This window comes from Artemia sp. Qi Xiang Cuo, chromosome 7 (genome assembly GCF_049724085.1).
Source record: "Artemia sp. Qi Xiang Cuo chromosome 7, ASM4972408v1, whole genome shotgun sequence".
Taxonomy (NCBI): Eukaryota; Metazoa; Arthropoda; class Branchiopoda; order Anostraca; family Artemiidae; genus Artemia; species Artemia sp. Qi Xiang Cuo.
This window is the reverse complement of record NC_142800.1, coordinates 78055187-78071344: the sequence shown is the minus strand read 5'-3', so window position 1 is coordinate 78071344 and position 16158 is coordinate 78055187. Positions and strand designations below refer to the sequence as shown.

At 37.7% G+C, this 16158-nt stretch overlaps 1 protein-coding gene across 3 annotated transcripts in view; it reads right to left on the bottom strand.

Annotated features, from left to right (window-relative positions):
* LOC148950718 (tetratricopeptide repeat protein 27) overlaps nucleotides 1-16158 on the bottom strand; it is a 71497-nt gene that overhangs the window by 24435 nt on the left and 30904 nt on the right. The window contains exons 8-9 of one of the 3 annotated variants that reach the window (XM_089092598.1): nucleotides 15471-15571; nucleotides 4240-7058 (exon numbers count right to left, since the gene is read on the bottom strand). In XM_089092598.1, the coding sequence (XP_088948724.1) occupies nucleotides 4326-7058; nucleotides 15471-15571 (2834 nt within the window). In that variant the 3' untranslated portion in view covers nucleotides 4240-4325. Of the gene's footprint in view, nucleotides 1-4239; nucleotides 7059-15470; nucleotides 15572-16158 lie in introns of those variants that run through there. The other 2 variants (XM_089092597.1, XM_089092599.1) reach the window with 2 other exon arrangements.

Sequence of the window (16158 nt, the reverse complement as noted above, 5' to 3'; positions counted from 1 at the left end):
TAGTGATACACTCACTTGTTATAACCATTTTAGAATTTTGAATGTAGATCAGTTGTGGGATCACCAGTTACTAACAATGGTATACAAATGTTTGAGTGATGCTGAACCAGCAGATTTGGTCGATATTTTTTCTTCTAATTCTATTGATCATTCGTATCAAACAGTTCGTGGTAACGAACTGTAAGTAAGGAGCGACCCGGCTCAATAGCAACCGAAACTCTAAAAAACGGAATTTTGATACCATTAGATACATCAAAAGAATCAGATTTTAATGATGATTTCAAATATATAAGTTTCATCAAGTTTAGTCCTGCCCATCAAAAGTTACGTGAGAATATTTGCTTGGTTTTCGAAAAAAGTAGAGGTTTCAAGCTCCTATCTGCAAAAATGTGGAATTTTGTATTTTTCGCCAGAAGAAAGGTCACGGATGCGCGTTTATTTGTTTTGTTTTTTTGTTGTTGTTTTTTTACATGGGTGATCGTATCGACCCAGTGATCCTAGAATATCGTGGGAGGGCTCATTTGAACGGAAATTAAAAGTTCTAGTGCCCTTTTTAAGTGACAAAGAAAATGGAGGGCAACTAGGCCCCCTCCCACACACATTTTTTCTCAAAGTCACCCGATCCAAATTTTTAGATAGCCATTTTGTCGAGCATGGTCGAAAATATATCAAGTATTTCTTTTAGGATGACTTAATCCCTCAAAGTCCCCGGCGAGATGGCTGAAGGTTATGAAGTTTACCCAATGTTTACATATAGTATTGGTTATTCGGAAGTATAAAGACGTTCTCAAGGAGGATTTTTTCTGGTAGTGGGGGGGGGGGTTATGTGGGAGGATCTTTCCAATGAGGAAGTTTTCATGGGGGAAGGGACATTGCTATGAAGAGGGTGCTGGATTTCCCAGGATTATTTAAAAAAACGATCAGATATAAAATAAAAAACAAATACAAGCTTTTCAACTGAAAGTAAGCAGCAACATCAAAACTTCAAACAAACAGAAATTATTAAGTATATGATTGGGATTACCACCTATTCAAAACCTCACACTTTAAGCTAGAGTTTTCTAAATACTTTCTCAAGAGCTATATATTCTTATTAAAATTCTCTGTGATTCAGAGGTCATCTTTAAAGAAATGGAACGATATTCGAACTTAAGCGTCAAGAGTGAGGTATTGACTAGGGGGCACTCCCCCTAGTATACGTATTAAACATATATGAATATAGAAGTTCGTTAGGTGAGTTAATCCGTAAGTTACGTATATTTATTAATAATAAAAACGTTCGTAAATAAAATTAAACAACTTTCGAGAAAGCCATTTAACCAAATAAAAGTAAAATTAATTTGCAAATTTTGTTTTAATTATTCATGTACGGTGAGCCAAAATCAAAACCTGCATTAATTCAAAAACGTTCAAAAATTAAATAAACTATTTTTTTCTAACGGAACGTCGTTAAAATTTAAAACGAACAGAAATTATTCCGTATATGAAAAGGACTTTTAGCGTACTTTACACAATTAGAACTGCAGACGAGCGTTGAAGAGGGGACAGCCCCTTTCATATACGGAATAATTTTTGTTCGTTTTAAGTTTTAATGTCGCTCCTTACTTTCAGTTAAAAAAAGTTTTTTTTTTATTTAATCATACTAGGAATGCCGATAAGCTAGTAAATGAAAAGAGAAATACAGTGAGGTCAGCCCGCGTGCCACATCACACAAGTGTACCCCTCTGGAATAGCCTCCCGGACAGCATTAGGGACTCTGAACCGGTTTCGTCATTTAAATCCCAGGTCAAAGGGCTTCTCTTCAGTCGAGATGGAGGGTGAGAGCAGGTTTCTTGCGAGCATTATGTATGTGACTGGTCTTTTTTTTGTCTTTTCATTGTGCGATTTAATTAATTAAGTGAGCCACTATGCACAGGTCATTTGGCCTTCTAGTAGTGGCTAGGTTTATCTTATTGTCTTATTACTTTTATGAATTTTTGAAAATAAAGGTATCAATCAGTCAATCCTTAAGGGAGCGGTTTTATTTTGATTGGCTCCAAATTTTATTTTATTGTGCATTAAGTTATTTTATTTAAGTTTGGTTTGTTTTAAATTGCTTCACAGACAATTTATTTGATTCCTAAGTCATTACTAATTCAAATTGTTTCGTCAAATAACACGGAATGATTGAGAAAATAATCATTATTTATTTACATTTATTCAGCTACGAGGGCTATTCAGAAAGTAGGGAACGTTTTGTTATAAAACAAAAACTAAGTACAAGAAAAATATTTTATTATATACATCTGAAAGAGTGACTAAAATGCTACTTTTCTACATAGTCACCAAACAAATTAAGGCACTTATCGTAGTGGTGAACAGGCTTCGAAATTTCTTCATCATAGAAATCCGCCGCCTGCGATTTCAGCCACTCAGTGACGCACGCTCGGAGCTCGTCGTCGTCATCAAAACGCTGTGTCGCTAGCCAGTTCTTCATCTTCGGGAAAAAGTGAAAATCATTCGGTGCTAGGTCGGGACTGTAGGGTGGATGTGGGAAAATCTCCCATTTGAATGAATCCCACGAATCCTCTCATTAACTTTGGCGAAAAGATCGTCTGTCACAATGCTCGGGCGTCCACTCCTCTCTTCATCATGCACGTTGGTTCGGCCATTTTTAAACCGGATTCACCATTTCCGCACTGAACCTTCATTCATTACTTCGTTGCCATACATTTCGCACATTTGCCGATGAATTTCTATCGTTTTTTTGCTAACAAAAACAGTATTACGGACCGCACTTCACAACTGGCGGGATTTGCAATTGCAGCACACATTTTAAATTGGAATATTGGGGAAACGGGCAGTGAAAAGATGTTCTCGTTCTCACGGCTGGATGCCGACTAAAGCTACGAGCACGCGCATATCAAAACATATGTGATTGCCGCGTGTCTAGTGGCGTCAGACGGAAACGTTCCCTAGTTTCTGAATAGCCCTCGTATCTAGCTAAATATTTCAAAAATTCAGCAATTTTGTCCACGGGGTCCATTATACAGCTCTTTAATTAACATTTTAATGTTTTCTCCGCTTTCTTTATAGTCCTCTTATTTTCATATGATCTTACTACGGAGCGGATAACCTAAATCATGTCACAGCACCGGAACAGCTCCAACCTTCTATACCCAGCCTATCCTTGTCAGGGAATTCATTTGGGTAGTTAGACAACGATCGGATAAGGTCTAATATCACATTTTGCTATGCCTGAGAAACCTTCAAGGCGGAAGTTACCAACCGCTGTGATGACTGTCCAGAATTACCCAATTCACAGGTTAAGGCCATAGGATCGGACCCCAGAACTAGCAGCTACGGTGTACAAGTTGTGTACTATATAGAATAATACCCAGTCCACCTCTGGCATATCCAAATTTGTCCTCTTGATGTGGTCACAGATAGCCTTAGCAGTGTCCCTAACATGCAAAATATTACCCTGATAACGCCTGTTTTTCCCAAAATTCCCAACAATCTACGTGTTCTAATAGAAGTGAAGCCACAAGAATGTTAGAAACAGATATATAATCGAACTTCCACAAGAATGTAAGCATATATTACACAGTAGAAGCATTTAAAACATTCCTTCACAGTGATAGAATATCCCCTAATCTAAAGTTTCAAATAGTAAAATCTGTGTTACTACGACAGGGCCCCAAAACTATGCATAAACTCTTCTCGCTGGGACCTAGATCCCCTATTGCTAAGTGATCCATGGCAGTATGCCAATCCACCTCTTCCAGATCTGCTCCCTTAGATACTGCATAGCCCACAGGACCACCGAACCCAGCCCAAGCCCAATGAATGTCCCCTTCTTTTATGCTCCATAAATTCAATAACACTAGATATTCGTTCTTAGCCCTAGCTGGCAAGACTGGAAACTTGTTGGCCATATCTAAACAAAGCCGATCTGTAGATGGTTTAGCATCCTAAGCGCTAGGGTATACAATCGTATTCTTCATGACTAAATCCCTAAGGTTTAGCGGAATATCAATCCAAAGATGGGAAAAATTAGAGCTATCGTCATAGCCTCCCAATCCACAGGTTCTCTCCTTACTCATAGACTAACCATAAAATCCCTTAGTTTACGCAAAACTCTCGGGAGACTAATGCTTAGACTAAAAAATTCTCCGTAAAACCTACACTCGTACTGCTAGAAAATTCTCTAACACGATTAACTCGATTAATCAGAACACAAAAAATGTACTTTAACAAATCATCATAATATAAAAAATAATCATATGACACACCATTAGAATGAGAAAAAAAGCTGTGCTTGAAGTCTTGAAACATCCACTCGGCTACGTCTGATCAGTATCGTCTCCTTCCTCTAAACCTAACATTAAACTCATCCGGCGTAAAGCGTTCGCAGAAATCTCATCAAGATTGTAGAAATTTGCTTGGGGCATTTGTGGGACACGCATCGCAACCCAAGACCACCACTTTCCTAATTCCTGACCGGCCTGTATACGCAAAGCGCGATTCACGTCTGGTGGTACTATCTGTATAGACAAATGACGACGAGTAGCGCACTCGAGGGGGGTGATCCATGTGGTACTGGAATAAGCGCCAGATTTTATGATGGGAATGTCAGGTAAATCACCGGCGCTCCAAAAAGCCAGTGTAGGAAGAAGTCCAGCAGGAAGCGCGCCGGCCACAGCCCCTGTACCCACTGCTACTGGTAATAGCTGGAAATTAGGCATGGTACATAGAGCAACCCTCGAATTCCAGTACTCATCATCGGTAAAACTGGGCCAGTCTTCAAGATGAAGAAGCTGTCTAAACGCCACAGAGGGACGAGTGAAAGGACCGGCATTGTTTGGCTGGGCACAAACGACCCAGTTCGCTTCAGATATTCCACTGACACCCTCCCCCGCTCGTCCTTCAACATACGGAGTAAAACGACGACATAATTGCAGGGCATATATCGTGGAATACGCATCTGGATACATCTGAGGGGTCAATACGTTGAAGCGTTGCATGTACAAAGTATCACAAACAGCTGAAGTCCAGTCTCGAGGAAAACGTCGAAAATCACTTAACTGCATGTTTGAGTCTCCTTTTGCCAAAGAACAACCAAAAGAGTTTCGTAGAAACCTAGCAGGCAACCTAGCAGGGGGTGGAATAGGGCAACCAAAAAAGGAATTGAAGGAAGGAAAGAAATCAAAAAATTCCCTTCCCTGGCCATTCGCAGCTATACTGGCTAGAGTATCGCACCCACATCCTGTGGCAGCGTATACCATCTGCCAGGATAAAGTCAAATAACGGAAGGCCAACAGAGAACCGCTTAAGAGATGGTTTGAATTGAAAATCCCTAAGTCTTCTGAGCTACGGGAAATTTTTGCCATTCCACTCATACAACAGGACATTACAAAAGGATCTGTACGAGGGATTGTCCCATGATCAGGACGAGGTTGGAGGTCTTGGCTCCAATCGTAATTATCACCTAGATGAGGTACTCGATCACACGACCAAGTCCAAGTTTGAACAAATCTTTCTGGTATTCCAGCAATACTGCCACCAAAACTGCTCTGTTGATCTACATAGGCAGCGTTGAAGGGAGCATCAGGATCTCGAGCAAATAGTGTACCCTTTCTGGTGGCAAAGACGGCTGCTGCCTCGGCTGCCATGTTCATATGGTTGGGAGATAATACCCCATATTTGAGGAGGTATTTGCTAAGATTCCGAACGTCTGTTGGAGTAAAGTGGTCTACCCAAGACATTAAGTATTCAACCAATGTGGGCTGGACAGCCGCAGGTGCAGCGCCATTATCACCGATAACTGCCAAAGGTGTATCAGCAGCGATAGCACCTACAGCAGTAGGACCAGTTCTAGGCACGAAAAGACTTATAGCACTAGCAGGAATAGCTGGAGCTGCACTTTGAGTTACAGTTGTCTTTGCTTCACGTCGTGGGAGCAATATTTCAATGTTTAATTCGCCCGGTAGACTGACTAAACTCCCCATCCAAGTGTAACAACACGCCATCGCTGTATTTCCAGGGTCCAAAGGATTTCGGCAATTAAAGCATATCCCAAAATGACACATAGGCCAGGGTGCTATCAAACATATCCATAAAGCAAACATTATTTGGGCATTAGGCTCCCTGTTCCACCAAGAAGGTAGGATGACAGTATGAGTCAAATCCATATTTTGTAAACTGATATGACATGATATTGTCCCTGGTTTTGGTACACCTACGCCCTGGAATGGGAAACCATTTGGCGTTTGTAACCCGGCGGCATTAGTTCCTCCACAATTCTCGACAGCACGAGGAGATACATTGTAATATCGGGTAAGACCGGGATTCGAGTCAGTCACCATCCATCGGTTGAGCTCGCGTTCTTGACCCCGGAGAGGTATGTAACGAAGCCCTCGTGAGGGGGTCCAGTCAGTCCATGTGCGTAAAAGTCCCAGTTTAATAGCCCATTCGTCACCACTCACGAAATGTATGATTTCATGATCATGAAGTGCTAAACCAATAGTGAGAATGTCAGCCGTGCGCAGCATCCAGTCTGCAGTTAATCTGTATTTAAGTGCTGAAGCTAAATCATCTTCTAGTTCATCTTCTGATTCTGATTCACTCGTCAGATAAAATTTATAAGTTCTAAACTTCAGAACTAAGTTTTTTAATCCATCGTCAACAGTAAAAGGCACTCCTGAGTCTTTGGAAATCCAATAATTACCGAAGAACAATACCCCCAATGAGCCACGACGAGCCACTCTCGCACCACGAATGCTCATGTAGTGGTCGGGAATGATAGTGGTCTCCGATACAGGTAAAGGTACAGAATGAATCCTAGACCTATCACGAGCCTCGACAGACCAACACTGATGTAGGGCTAGTTCAGGCCTTTCTCCCTTCAGATTACGGGTTATGGCCACATCGATTATAGGTAAAGCGTCTAAAAGGTCAGAGCTGCCATAGTCCACAGACGTTTTATGGGACCTAACGTCGTTCATTGTGAAATTGACGGGACCAGGATTGGATTCTACGTCTCCGTCATCTACCAGACTACGTCTCCATCCATTAGGCTAAAATTATTGTTCTACATTAATTTGTTTAATTATTATATGTTAAGAAAATTTAATTATTAAAATAAGAATATTAAGAATATTAATGCAAGTCTGTTTATTGAATGTTCAATAATCTGATCACCCATGACTGTCAAAACTCAAAAACATTTCTAATTGTAGTCCCTTGAATGAATTTTTGTAAGACCTTGTTAAAATATATATAAATATTCTTGCAATTACCAGATTTTTGCTCTTTACGCAATTTAACGTCTTTTCATACTGAAATCTGTTCAAAGATATTTGATTATTGAAGCTTCCCGATTGCTATAATACTAAGCTTCAAACTTTTGGTTTTCTTATAACTTTTAAGGTTTTTGAATTGTTTTAGTCAAAATAGAGAATCATCACCTGTAATTGTTGCAAATTTTCGTTTTTTGGATGATATCGAATCATCATTTGTAATAATTGTAAATTTTTGTTTTTTTTGGGCCTTCCTACTGACATTATGTAACTAGCTGCATTCAAACCTATAAGCTTAATCACGTAGCGAGTTGATTTTATCTAACGAAAAACCAAACTTGTTTTAAAAATTTCAGGTATTTTCTACTTATAATTAAAACATTAAGATTGTTACTCATGGCCTCTAAATATTTTTAAAGTTTGTGCAATATACTCATCTATCCCCGCTTAAACTCCAAAATTTTTTCAACTTTTTTTCATGTTTAAGAAGACATAGCTAATGCTTATAAGAAAAGAAATTTGGTAATGATGTTTTTCTAACAATGACTTCTACTAAGATTCAAACTTTTGGTTTTCTTTTTTAAGGTTTTTGAATTGTTGTAATCCCTTGTTAAATACACAAATATTTTTGCAATTACCAGTTTTTTGCTTTTTACGCAATTTACTGTCATTTCATACTGCTGACTTTTCAAAAATATTTGATTATTGAAGCTAGTCCGATTTCTAACAACGATATGTACTAAGCTTGAAACTTGGGTTTTCTTTTTTAAGATTTTTGAATTGTTGTAATCCCTTGTCAAAATATCGAATCATCATTTGTAATACTTGAAAATTTTCGTTTTTTGGCCTTCCTACTGACATTATACAACTGGTTGCGTTCAAACCTATAAGTTTATTTACGTAGCGAGTGGATTTTATCGAACAATTAAATAAACTAATTTTAAAATTTTCTGGTATTTTTCTAGTTTGAACTAAAACATTAAAATTATTGCTCAGGCATCTGTAAATGTTTATACAGTTTGCACAATAACTTAGCGCTCAAACTCGATCATACTAAGCTTCAAACTTTTTGTTTTCTTTTTTAAGGTTTTTGAATTGTTGTAATCCCTTGTCAAAATATATACGAATAATTTTGCAATTGCCAGTTTTTTGGTCTTTAAGCAATTTAATATAAACTTCTCCTTATTAGAATATCTTCAATTTTTCCACATAAGTGTGACATCTGTAACAACGTCATTGCCATACTGATGTATATAAAAATGACGTCATTCACATAATTTTTTTCACCTAAAATTAAGGCTTTTAAAGAATTTACTCAAACTTCTGACGTATCTAGACCGTTTTTTTAGGCCAGAACGTCCCAGGATGCTAATGTTTCCGAAAGAATATGGAGCGGTTTATGAGAAGAAATGCACACATACATCCATACATGCACAATTATTGCTCGTTTATAAAGATAGTACTACTACTACTACTACTACTAAGAACTCACCGCAGCAACAAGCTGCAACAAGAGGCCAACACAGCTACGCACGCTTCTCCTCCATCCCAATCTATTCAAAGCCTCCCTTTTTACACCCTCCCACGAAGTTCCCATTTCCTTTAAATCTTTCTTTATGACGTCATCCAACCCCAGACGAGGACGACCTGCTTTCCGTTTAGCCCTAGACGATTGGCCGAAAAGAATAATCTTCGACAATCTGTCATCCTTCATCCGCAGAACGTGCCCTAGCTACCTCAACCTTTCTTTCATTATAGCCCTAGAGAGCGGTATTGAACTACATTTTTTGTAAAGCCTATTGTTTGAAATATGGTCAGTCAGCCGGGTACCCAGAACAATCCTTAAGCAATTTCTCTGGAAAACATCAAGCAAATCTTCATCCGCTATTCGGAGCACCCATGCCTCAGAGTCATATATGACCACTGTCATCACTGTAGCTTCTAATATTCTAATCTTGGTTTGCAGACTTATCTTCCTATTCTTCCAAACCTTTTTTAATTGTGAAAAAACACCCTAAGCCTTGGCTATTCTACTTTTAACATCTTCACTGCTCCCACCATCTTTACTAATAATACTACCAAGGTAAGTGAAGCTGCCCACTTGATCAATCTTTTCATTACCCAACGTAATCTTTTCATCTTCACTTATTCGTAGCCTTAGTGACTTAGTCTTCTTAACATTAATTTTCAAACCTATTCTAGCACCCTGAACTCGCAAAACCTCTAAAAGTTCATTCATTTTTCTCAAATTTTCCTCTAGGATTATTATATCATCAGCATAATGTAAGTCCAGGAAACCTTTTCCTCCCCATTTGATTCCGTGGTCTCCCATTGCCTTTCCTGTGCTCTTTAAGACAAAGTCCATCAAAATAATCCATATAAAGGGGGATAGAACACAACCCTGCTTAACTCCTGATTTAATACAAAACCAGCAGCTAACCTCATTTCCTACCTTAACCTTAGCAGTGTTATTCTCGTACATTACACTAATCACTTCAATGTATTTGTCTGGTATACCATACAAGTGTAAAACCTTTACTAAAGCTGTTCTATCAACAGAATCGAACGCTTGCTCATAATCTATAAAACTGAGGACCAAAGGTGTTTGAAAACTCTGGCACTTCTCAATTATTAACCTAAGAGAGAAAATTTGGTCGACACATCCTTTACCTTTTCTAAAACAGCACTGTTCTTATCTTAAAACTTTGTCTATGGCATCTCTCAGTCTAAAAAGTATCATATTACTAAGAAATTTGCTACCTACAGAGACCAGACTAATGCCTCGATATTTACGACACTCACTTTTATCACCTTTCTAATAAAGTGGCTTAATTAAGGTTTTCCTAAAATCGTTAGGTACTTTCCCTTTTTAAAAATCATATTCATAAGCTTCAGTAACTTATTTCTAATCTCAGAATGTCTACATTTAAGAAACTGAAATACCACACTATCAGCAACTAGGGCCTCATTACTTTTTAATCCGTTTAGTGCAGTCACTAATTCTTCCTCACAAAACAAATCTTTCTTCACATTCAAGGTATCACGAACGTTTTCATTTTCCTCTATACCTTTCCTGCAGCTCTATCTCGCTTTAGCAAATTCTCAAAATGTTCTGCCCATCTCTCTTTAATTCTTTCCGTATCGCAAATTGTAGCCTCATTCCTATCTTCAACTGGTACAAGTCCAGATTGACTACTCCCTCTAAATTTATTGACATGCCAGTACAATATTTAAAGATAGTATATATATATATATATATATATATATATATATATATATATATATATATATATATATATATATATATATATATATATATATATATATATATATATATATATATATATATATATATATATATATATATATATATATATATATATATATATATATATATATATATATATATATATATATATATATATATATATTCTTAACAAAAGCGCAGACTAGGTGCGTTTCAATAATATAAATCTATGGCATGATTTACCAAACGCATATTTCTAATCTAAAGTATCAGATAAAGTAGCAGCCAGGCCATATGGACTTGTGAATAGTTCACAGTACCCAAAACTAAAAGGGCACGCATCAAATAAGAAAGATTTGTAAACATTACAGGGTTCAGTTCTTATGATATGATAGAAGAGCTTTAGCGAAGGTCTTATCCTTGAATGGAAACCAGATATGTACGAGAATAAAACTGCTGTAGTTAAAGTAGGAAATGAGGTTAGTAGCTAAGATTAAAAATAAATAAAGATGAAAAGGTGACGGTGGGTAACGAAAAGATCGATCATGTAAAGAGCATCACTAACCTTGGTAGTATCTTATACTTTATTCATTGTATCAACGTTCCATTATGATTTCCAATTTTCCAAATATTAGATGGCTATGTTACCACTTTTACTGGTAACCCTTTGATTCTGCCTTCTGTCACATTATCTCCCGTATCATAGGCAGCGCAATTGCGCTGCCTAAGTAAAGAACGATGTAGGCACAATGTATTATTTGTTTTTCATACCAGGGCACTTCGTATCGAAGGAGTTGTCTTAGAAACTTCGAAAAGGGCTCATTCGATTGGAAATTGGAATGGCTAGTGCCCTTTTTAATAGTCGAAAGTGGTTGTAAGACAACTAACACCCTTTCCATGCCTACCATTTCCCCAAACACATCCAATCAAAATTTTTAGATAGCCGTTTTGTTCGGCGTAGTGGATTTCCATATATAAATTATGTTTTTGAGGATGATACTTCCCCCACAGCCCTCAGGGCAAGGGTTGTAAGTTATACCCTGGGGGCACATAAGGTTTTTATAGAAAACTTTGTCATAGAAACTTCAAAGAGAGCTCATTCGATCGTGAATTCAAAGGGCTAGTCCCCTTTTTAATAGTCGAAAGTGATTGGAGGGCAACACACCTCCCTCTCGCGCCCACCATTTCCCCAAACACATTCTATAAAAATTTTTAGATAACAAATTTCTTCAAAGTAGTTGAAAGTTCCGGAAATTAGGTCTTTGAGGATGACACCCCCCCCCCACAGCCCTCAAGGCAAATGTTACAAGTTAGGCCCTGGGGGGCATATAAGGTTTCTATAGAAAGCGTTGTCCTAGAAACTTCAAAAAGGGCTCATTCAATTGGAAGTTGAAATGGCTAGTGCCCTTTTTAAGAGTTGAAAGTGATTGGAAGGCAACTAACACATCTTCCACGCCCACCATTTATTCACACATAACCAATTAAAATTTTGAGATAGCCATTTTGTTCAAAGTAGTTGAAAGGTCCGGAAATTATATCTTTCAGGAGGACACTCCCCCCACAGCCCTCAGGGCAAGGGTTGTAAGTTATGCCCTGAGGGCATATAAGGTTTTTATTGAAAGCTTTGTCACAGAATCTTGAAAAAGGGCTCATTTGATTGGAAATTCAAAGGGCTAGTGCTCTTTTCAATAATCAAGTGATTGGAGGGCAACTAACCCCCCTCTCACGCCCACCATTTCCCCAAATGCATCCAATTAAAATTTTGTGATAGGCATTTTCTTCAACGTATAGTTGAAAGTTCTGGAAATTAGGATTTTGAGGATGACAAACCCCCCAAACGCCTCAGGGCAAGGGTTGTAAGTTATGCCCAGGGGACATATAAGGTTTTTATAGAAAGCGTTTTCGTAGAGACTTCAAAAAGAACTTTTATAGAAAGCGTTTTCGAAGAGACTTTCGTAGAGAATTCGACTGGGAATTGAAAGGGCTATTGCCCTTTTCATTAGTCGAAAGTGATTGGAGGGCAACTAACCCCCCTCTCACGCCCACCATTTCCCCAAATGCATTCAACTAAAACTTTGTGATAGGCATTTTCTTCAACGTATAGTTGAAAGTTGATTCAACTTCAACGTATAGTCGAAAGTGATTGGAGGGCAACTAACCCCCCTCTCATACCCACCTTTTCCCCAAACATCCAATCAAAATTTTGAGATAGCCAATTTTGTTCAACGTAGATGAAAGTTCTGAAAATTAGGTTTTTGAGGATGACAACTCCCCTCCCCCAGAGCCTTCTAGGCATTGGTTTTATGGTATGCCCTGGGGCATGTGAGGCTTCTTACAGGAAGTTTCGTCGTAGAAACTTCAATAAAGGCTCATTCAATTGGAAATTGAAAGGGCTAGTGCCCTTTCTAATACGCTAGTCGAGACTGATGAAGGGCAACTAACACCCCTCTCACCCCCACCATTTCCCCAAACACATCCAATTAAAATTTTGAGATAGCCTTTTTTTTCAACGTAGTTGAAAGTTCTGGATATTATATTTTTGAGGATGATATCACCCCCCACACGCCTCTCAGGGCAAGGGATGTAAGGTATGCTCTGTGGGCATATGAGGTTTTTATAGAGAGCGGTGTAATAGATACTTCGAAGGGCTAGCGCCCTTTTTAATAGTCAAAAGGGATTGAAGGAAAACTAACACCCATCCCACGCACACCATTTCCGCATAAAAATCCAATAAAAATTTTGAAACAACCATTTTGTTCAACGTAGTTGAAAAGTCCGGAAATTAAATCTTTGAGGATAACACTCCCCCCACAACCCTCAGCGCAAGGGTTGTAAGTTATGCCCTGGGGGCATATAAGCTTTTATAGAAAGCGTTGTCGTAAAAACTTCAAGAAGTGCTCGTTCGATTGGAAATTGAAAGGGATAGTGCCTTTTTTAAAGTCGAAAGTGATTGGAGGACAACTAACGCCCCTCTCACGCCCACCATTTCCAAAAACACATCCAATCAAAATTTTGAGATAGACATTTTTTTCAACGTAGTTTAAAGTTCTGGAAATTAGGTCTTTGCCAGCGTTGCCATAGAAACTTCAAAAAGAACTCATTCAATTGTGAATTGAGAGGGTTAGTGCCCTTATTAACAGTCAAAAGTGATCGGAGGGTGAATTCCCCCCATGCCCAAAATTTCCCCAAACATTTCCGATCAACATTTTAATATAGCCATTTTTTTAAAGTAGTTGAGCAGTCCAGAAATTATGTGTTTGAGTATGACAACCCTTCACAGCCCTCAGGGCTAAGGTTGTAAGTTATGCCCTGGGGGCATATAATGTTTTTATAGAAAGTTTTGTCGCAGAAGATTCAAAAAGGGCTCATTCGATTAGAAATTGAGCTGCCTTTTTTATTAGTAGAAAGTGATAAGCGGGCGAATTTCTCCCTCCACGCTTATCCTTTCCCCAAACACTTCGAGTCAAAATGTTTATGTTTCCATTTTGTTAAACCTGTCAAAAAAGTCCGGAAGTTATGCCCTTGAGGAAAAAAAATCCTCTCAATCCTCAGGGCAATGGTTGTAGTTGTAAGTTGTACCCTGGTGATATATAGGGTTTTTTATAGAAAGTGTGGTCATATAAACCTCGAGAGGGGCTCATTGGATTGGTAATCAGACGCTCTAGTGCTCTTTTTAAGATTCAAAGTGATCAGAGGGCAGCTATCCTCTCCCCTCTACACACACGTCGTTTTGTCCTAAAATGCATTTAATAGAAATTTTGAGATAGCCATTATATTCAAAATAGTCTAAAAATCATAAAACACGGCTTTTGGGGTTGAAACAAACCCCAGAGATGGGGGCAAGGGTTGTAAGTTATGGACAGGGGGTATTTAAGGTTTTCATGGAAGGGATGGTTGTTTAACTTCAGAAGAGGCTCAGTTTTTCTCCCTGAAAAAGACTATGTCAATATAAAACGAACAGAAATTAATCAAAAAAAACTTTTTGCACAAAAAGTTTTTCAAAAAAAAAGTAAAGAACTCCATTAAACCAAAAATTAACAAAAATAGAATCAAATAATCTACCAAGCACACAAACCACCACAAATCATTATCAATAAATAAATAAAACTCAAAACAAACAGAAATTAAAATAAGTCAAACTCAAAACGAGCAGTTATTAATCTGAGTAGGGTTCTAAACCCTATGCTTTCTAAAAGCCAAAATATAATTTGTACTTTACTGAAAAAATGTGCATCGTCAGTTTAATATGCATATGCTGATATTTATTCCTTAAAATCTTAATTAATTTTTGATTTTTTAAAGTTATAAAAGTGAAAACATTTAAAAGAATTTTTAAGAGAGAAGTCTACGAACGAAAATAAGAATATTGAAAGCTAGTGATGACAGTAATTAAATATTGTTCTGAAGCATGGGCGCTCCCAAAACGGAGAAAGATTTGTTAGATGTTTTCCAGAGAGATTGTCTACGGATAGTTTTGGGTGCTCGAATGACTGACCGTATTTCAAACAGTAGTGTGTGCGAAAAGTGCGGTTCAATACCACTTTCTAGGGCTATAATGAGAGAAAGGTTGAGATGGCTAGGGCAGGTTCTACGGGTGAACTATGACAGATTGCCAAAGATTGTCTTTTCCAGCCAATCGTCTTTGGCTAAACGGAAAGCAGGTCGTCCTCAGTTGGGGTGGAAGGATATCGTAAAAATAATTTAAAAGAAATGGGAACCTCCTGGGAGGGTGTAAAGAGGGAGGTTTTGAACATATTGTGATGGAGGAGTAGCCTGTGTTGGACTTAGACGGCTTGGTGCTGTGGGATGTTGTTTGTAGTAGTAGTCGCTGTATAATATAGTTTCATAGTGGCATGGCACATGAAATTAAGCTCTGTATTATTAGAACTAGAGAGATTTATGTACAGTATGCATGTGCGATATATACATACTAACAGTATTACCTCTAATTTAGAATCCGTTGACTTTAGCGCTAGCTTAGCTGTTCCTAGTATCTGGGAGATTCGAGCTTTTATGTCAAAACACTCTGCCAAATCCAGGTGAACTGAAACGAAGAGATAAATATCCCGAATGATAAAAATAAAAATTCAATTATTTATATCATTTTTACCATTTTATATCAATTGAAGCATTTAGACCTTGGTATACTTCATGATTAAAAGTCAAATTAAATTGAAAGAAAAATTAAAGAAAGAGAAATACTGAGAAGACCAACATTAAAGGAGACTCCGTATAAAAAAATAGAACTTTCTTAACTTGTTTTAGTTGTACTTTGAATCTGGTCTTCTCAGCTATAAATGCTACTGATTCCAGTATCATTATGTATCTGCCCTTTTTATATCAACTTAAGTACTGAAAAACACTGTTATTCTTAATGATGGATAAATAGGGTGATTGACAGTGAATCTAGCTTAAAATTTGGAAATGTACTCTAATAGAATTAGATTAAAAAAAATTCGAAACAAAAGTTTTTGCAGATAAGTAAAGAGAAATGTTAAAAGCCTAAAGGGGTAGAAATAAAGTGTTAATAGAAGTAAAACGTAAAAGGAACAGAAGATACTATCAACGAATTAACAAAACCTATAACGAACAGAACTTAAAATGAACAAACAAAGCCAAATTTAAAACGAA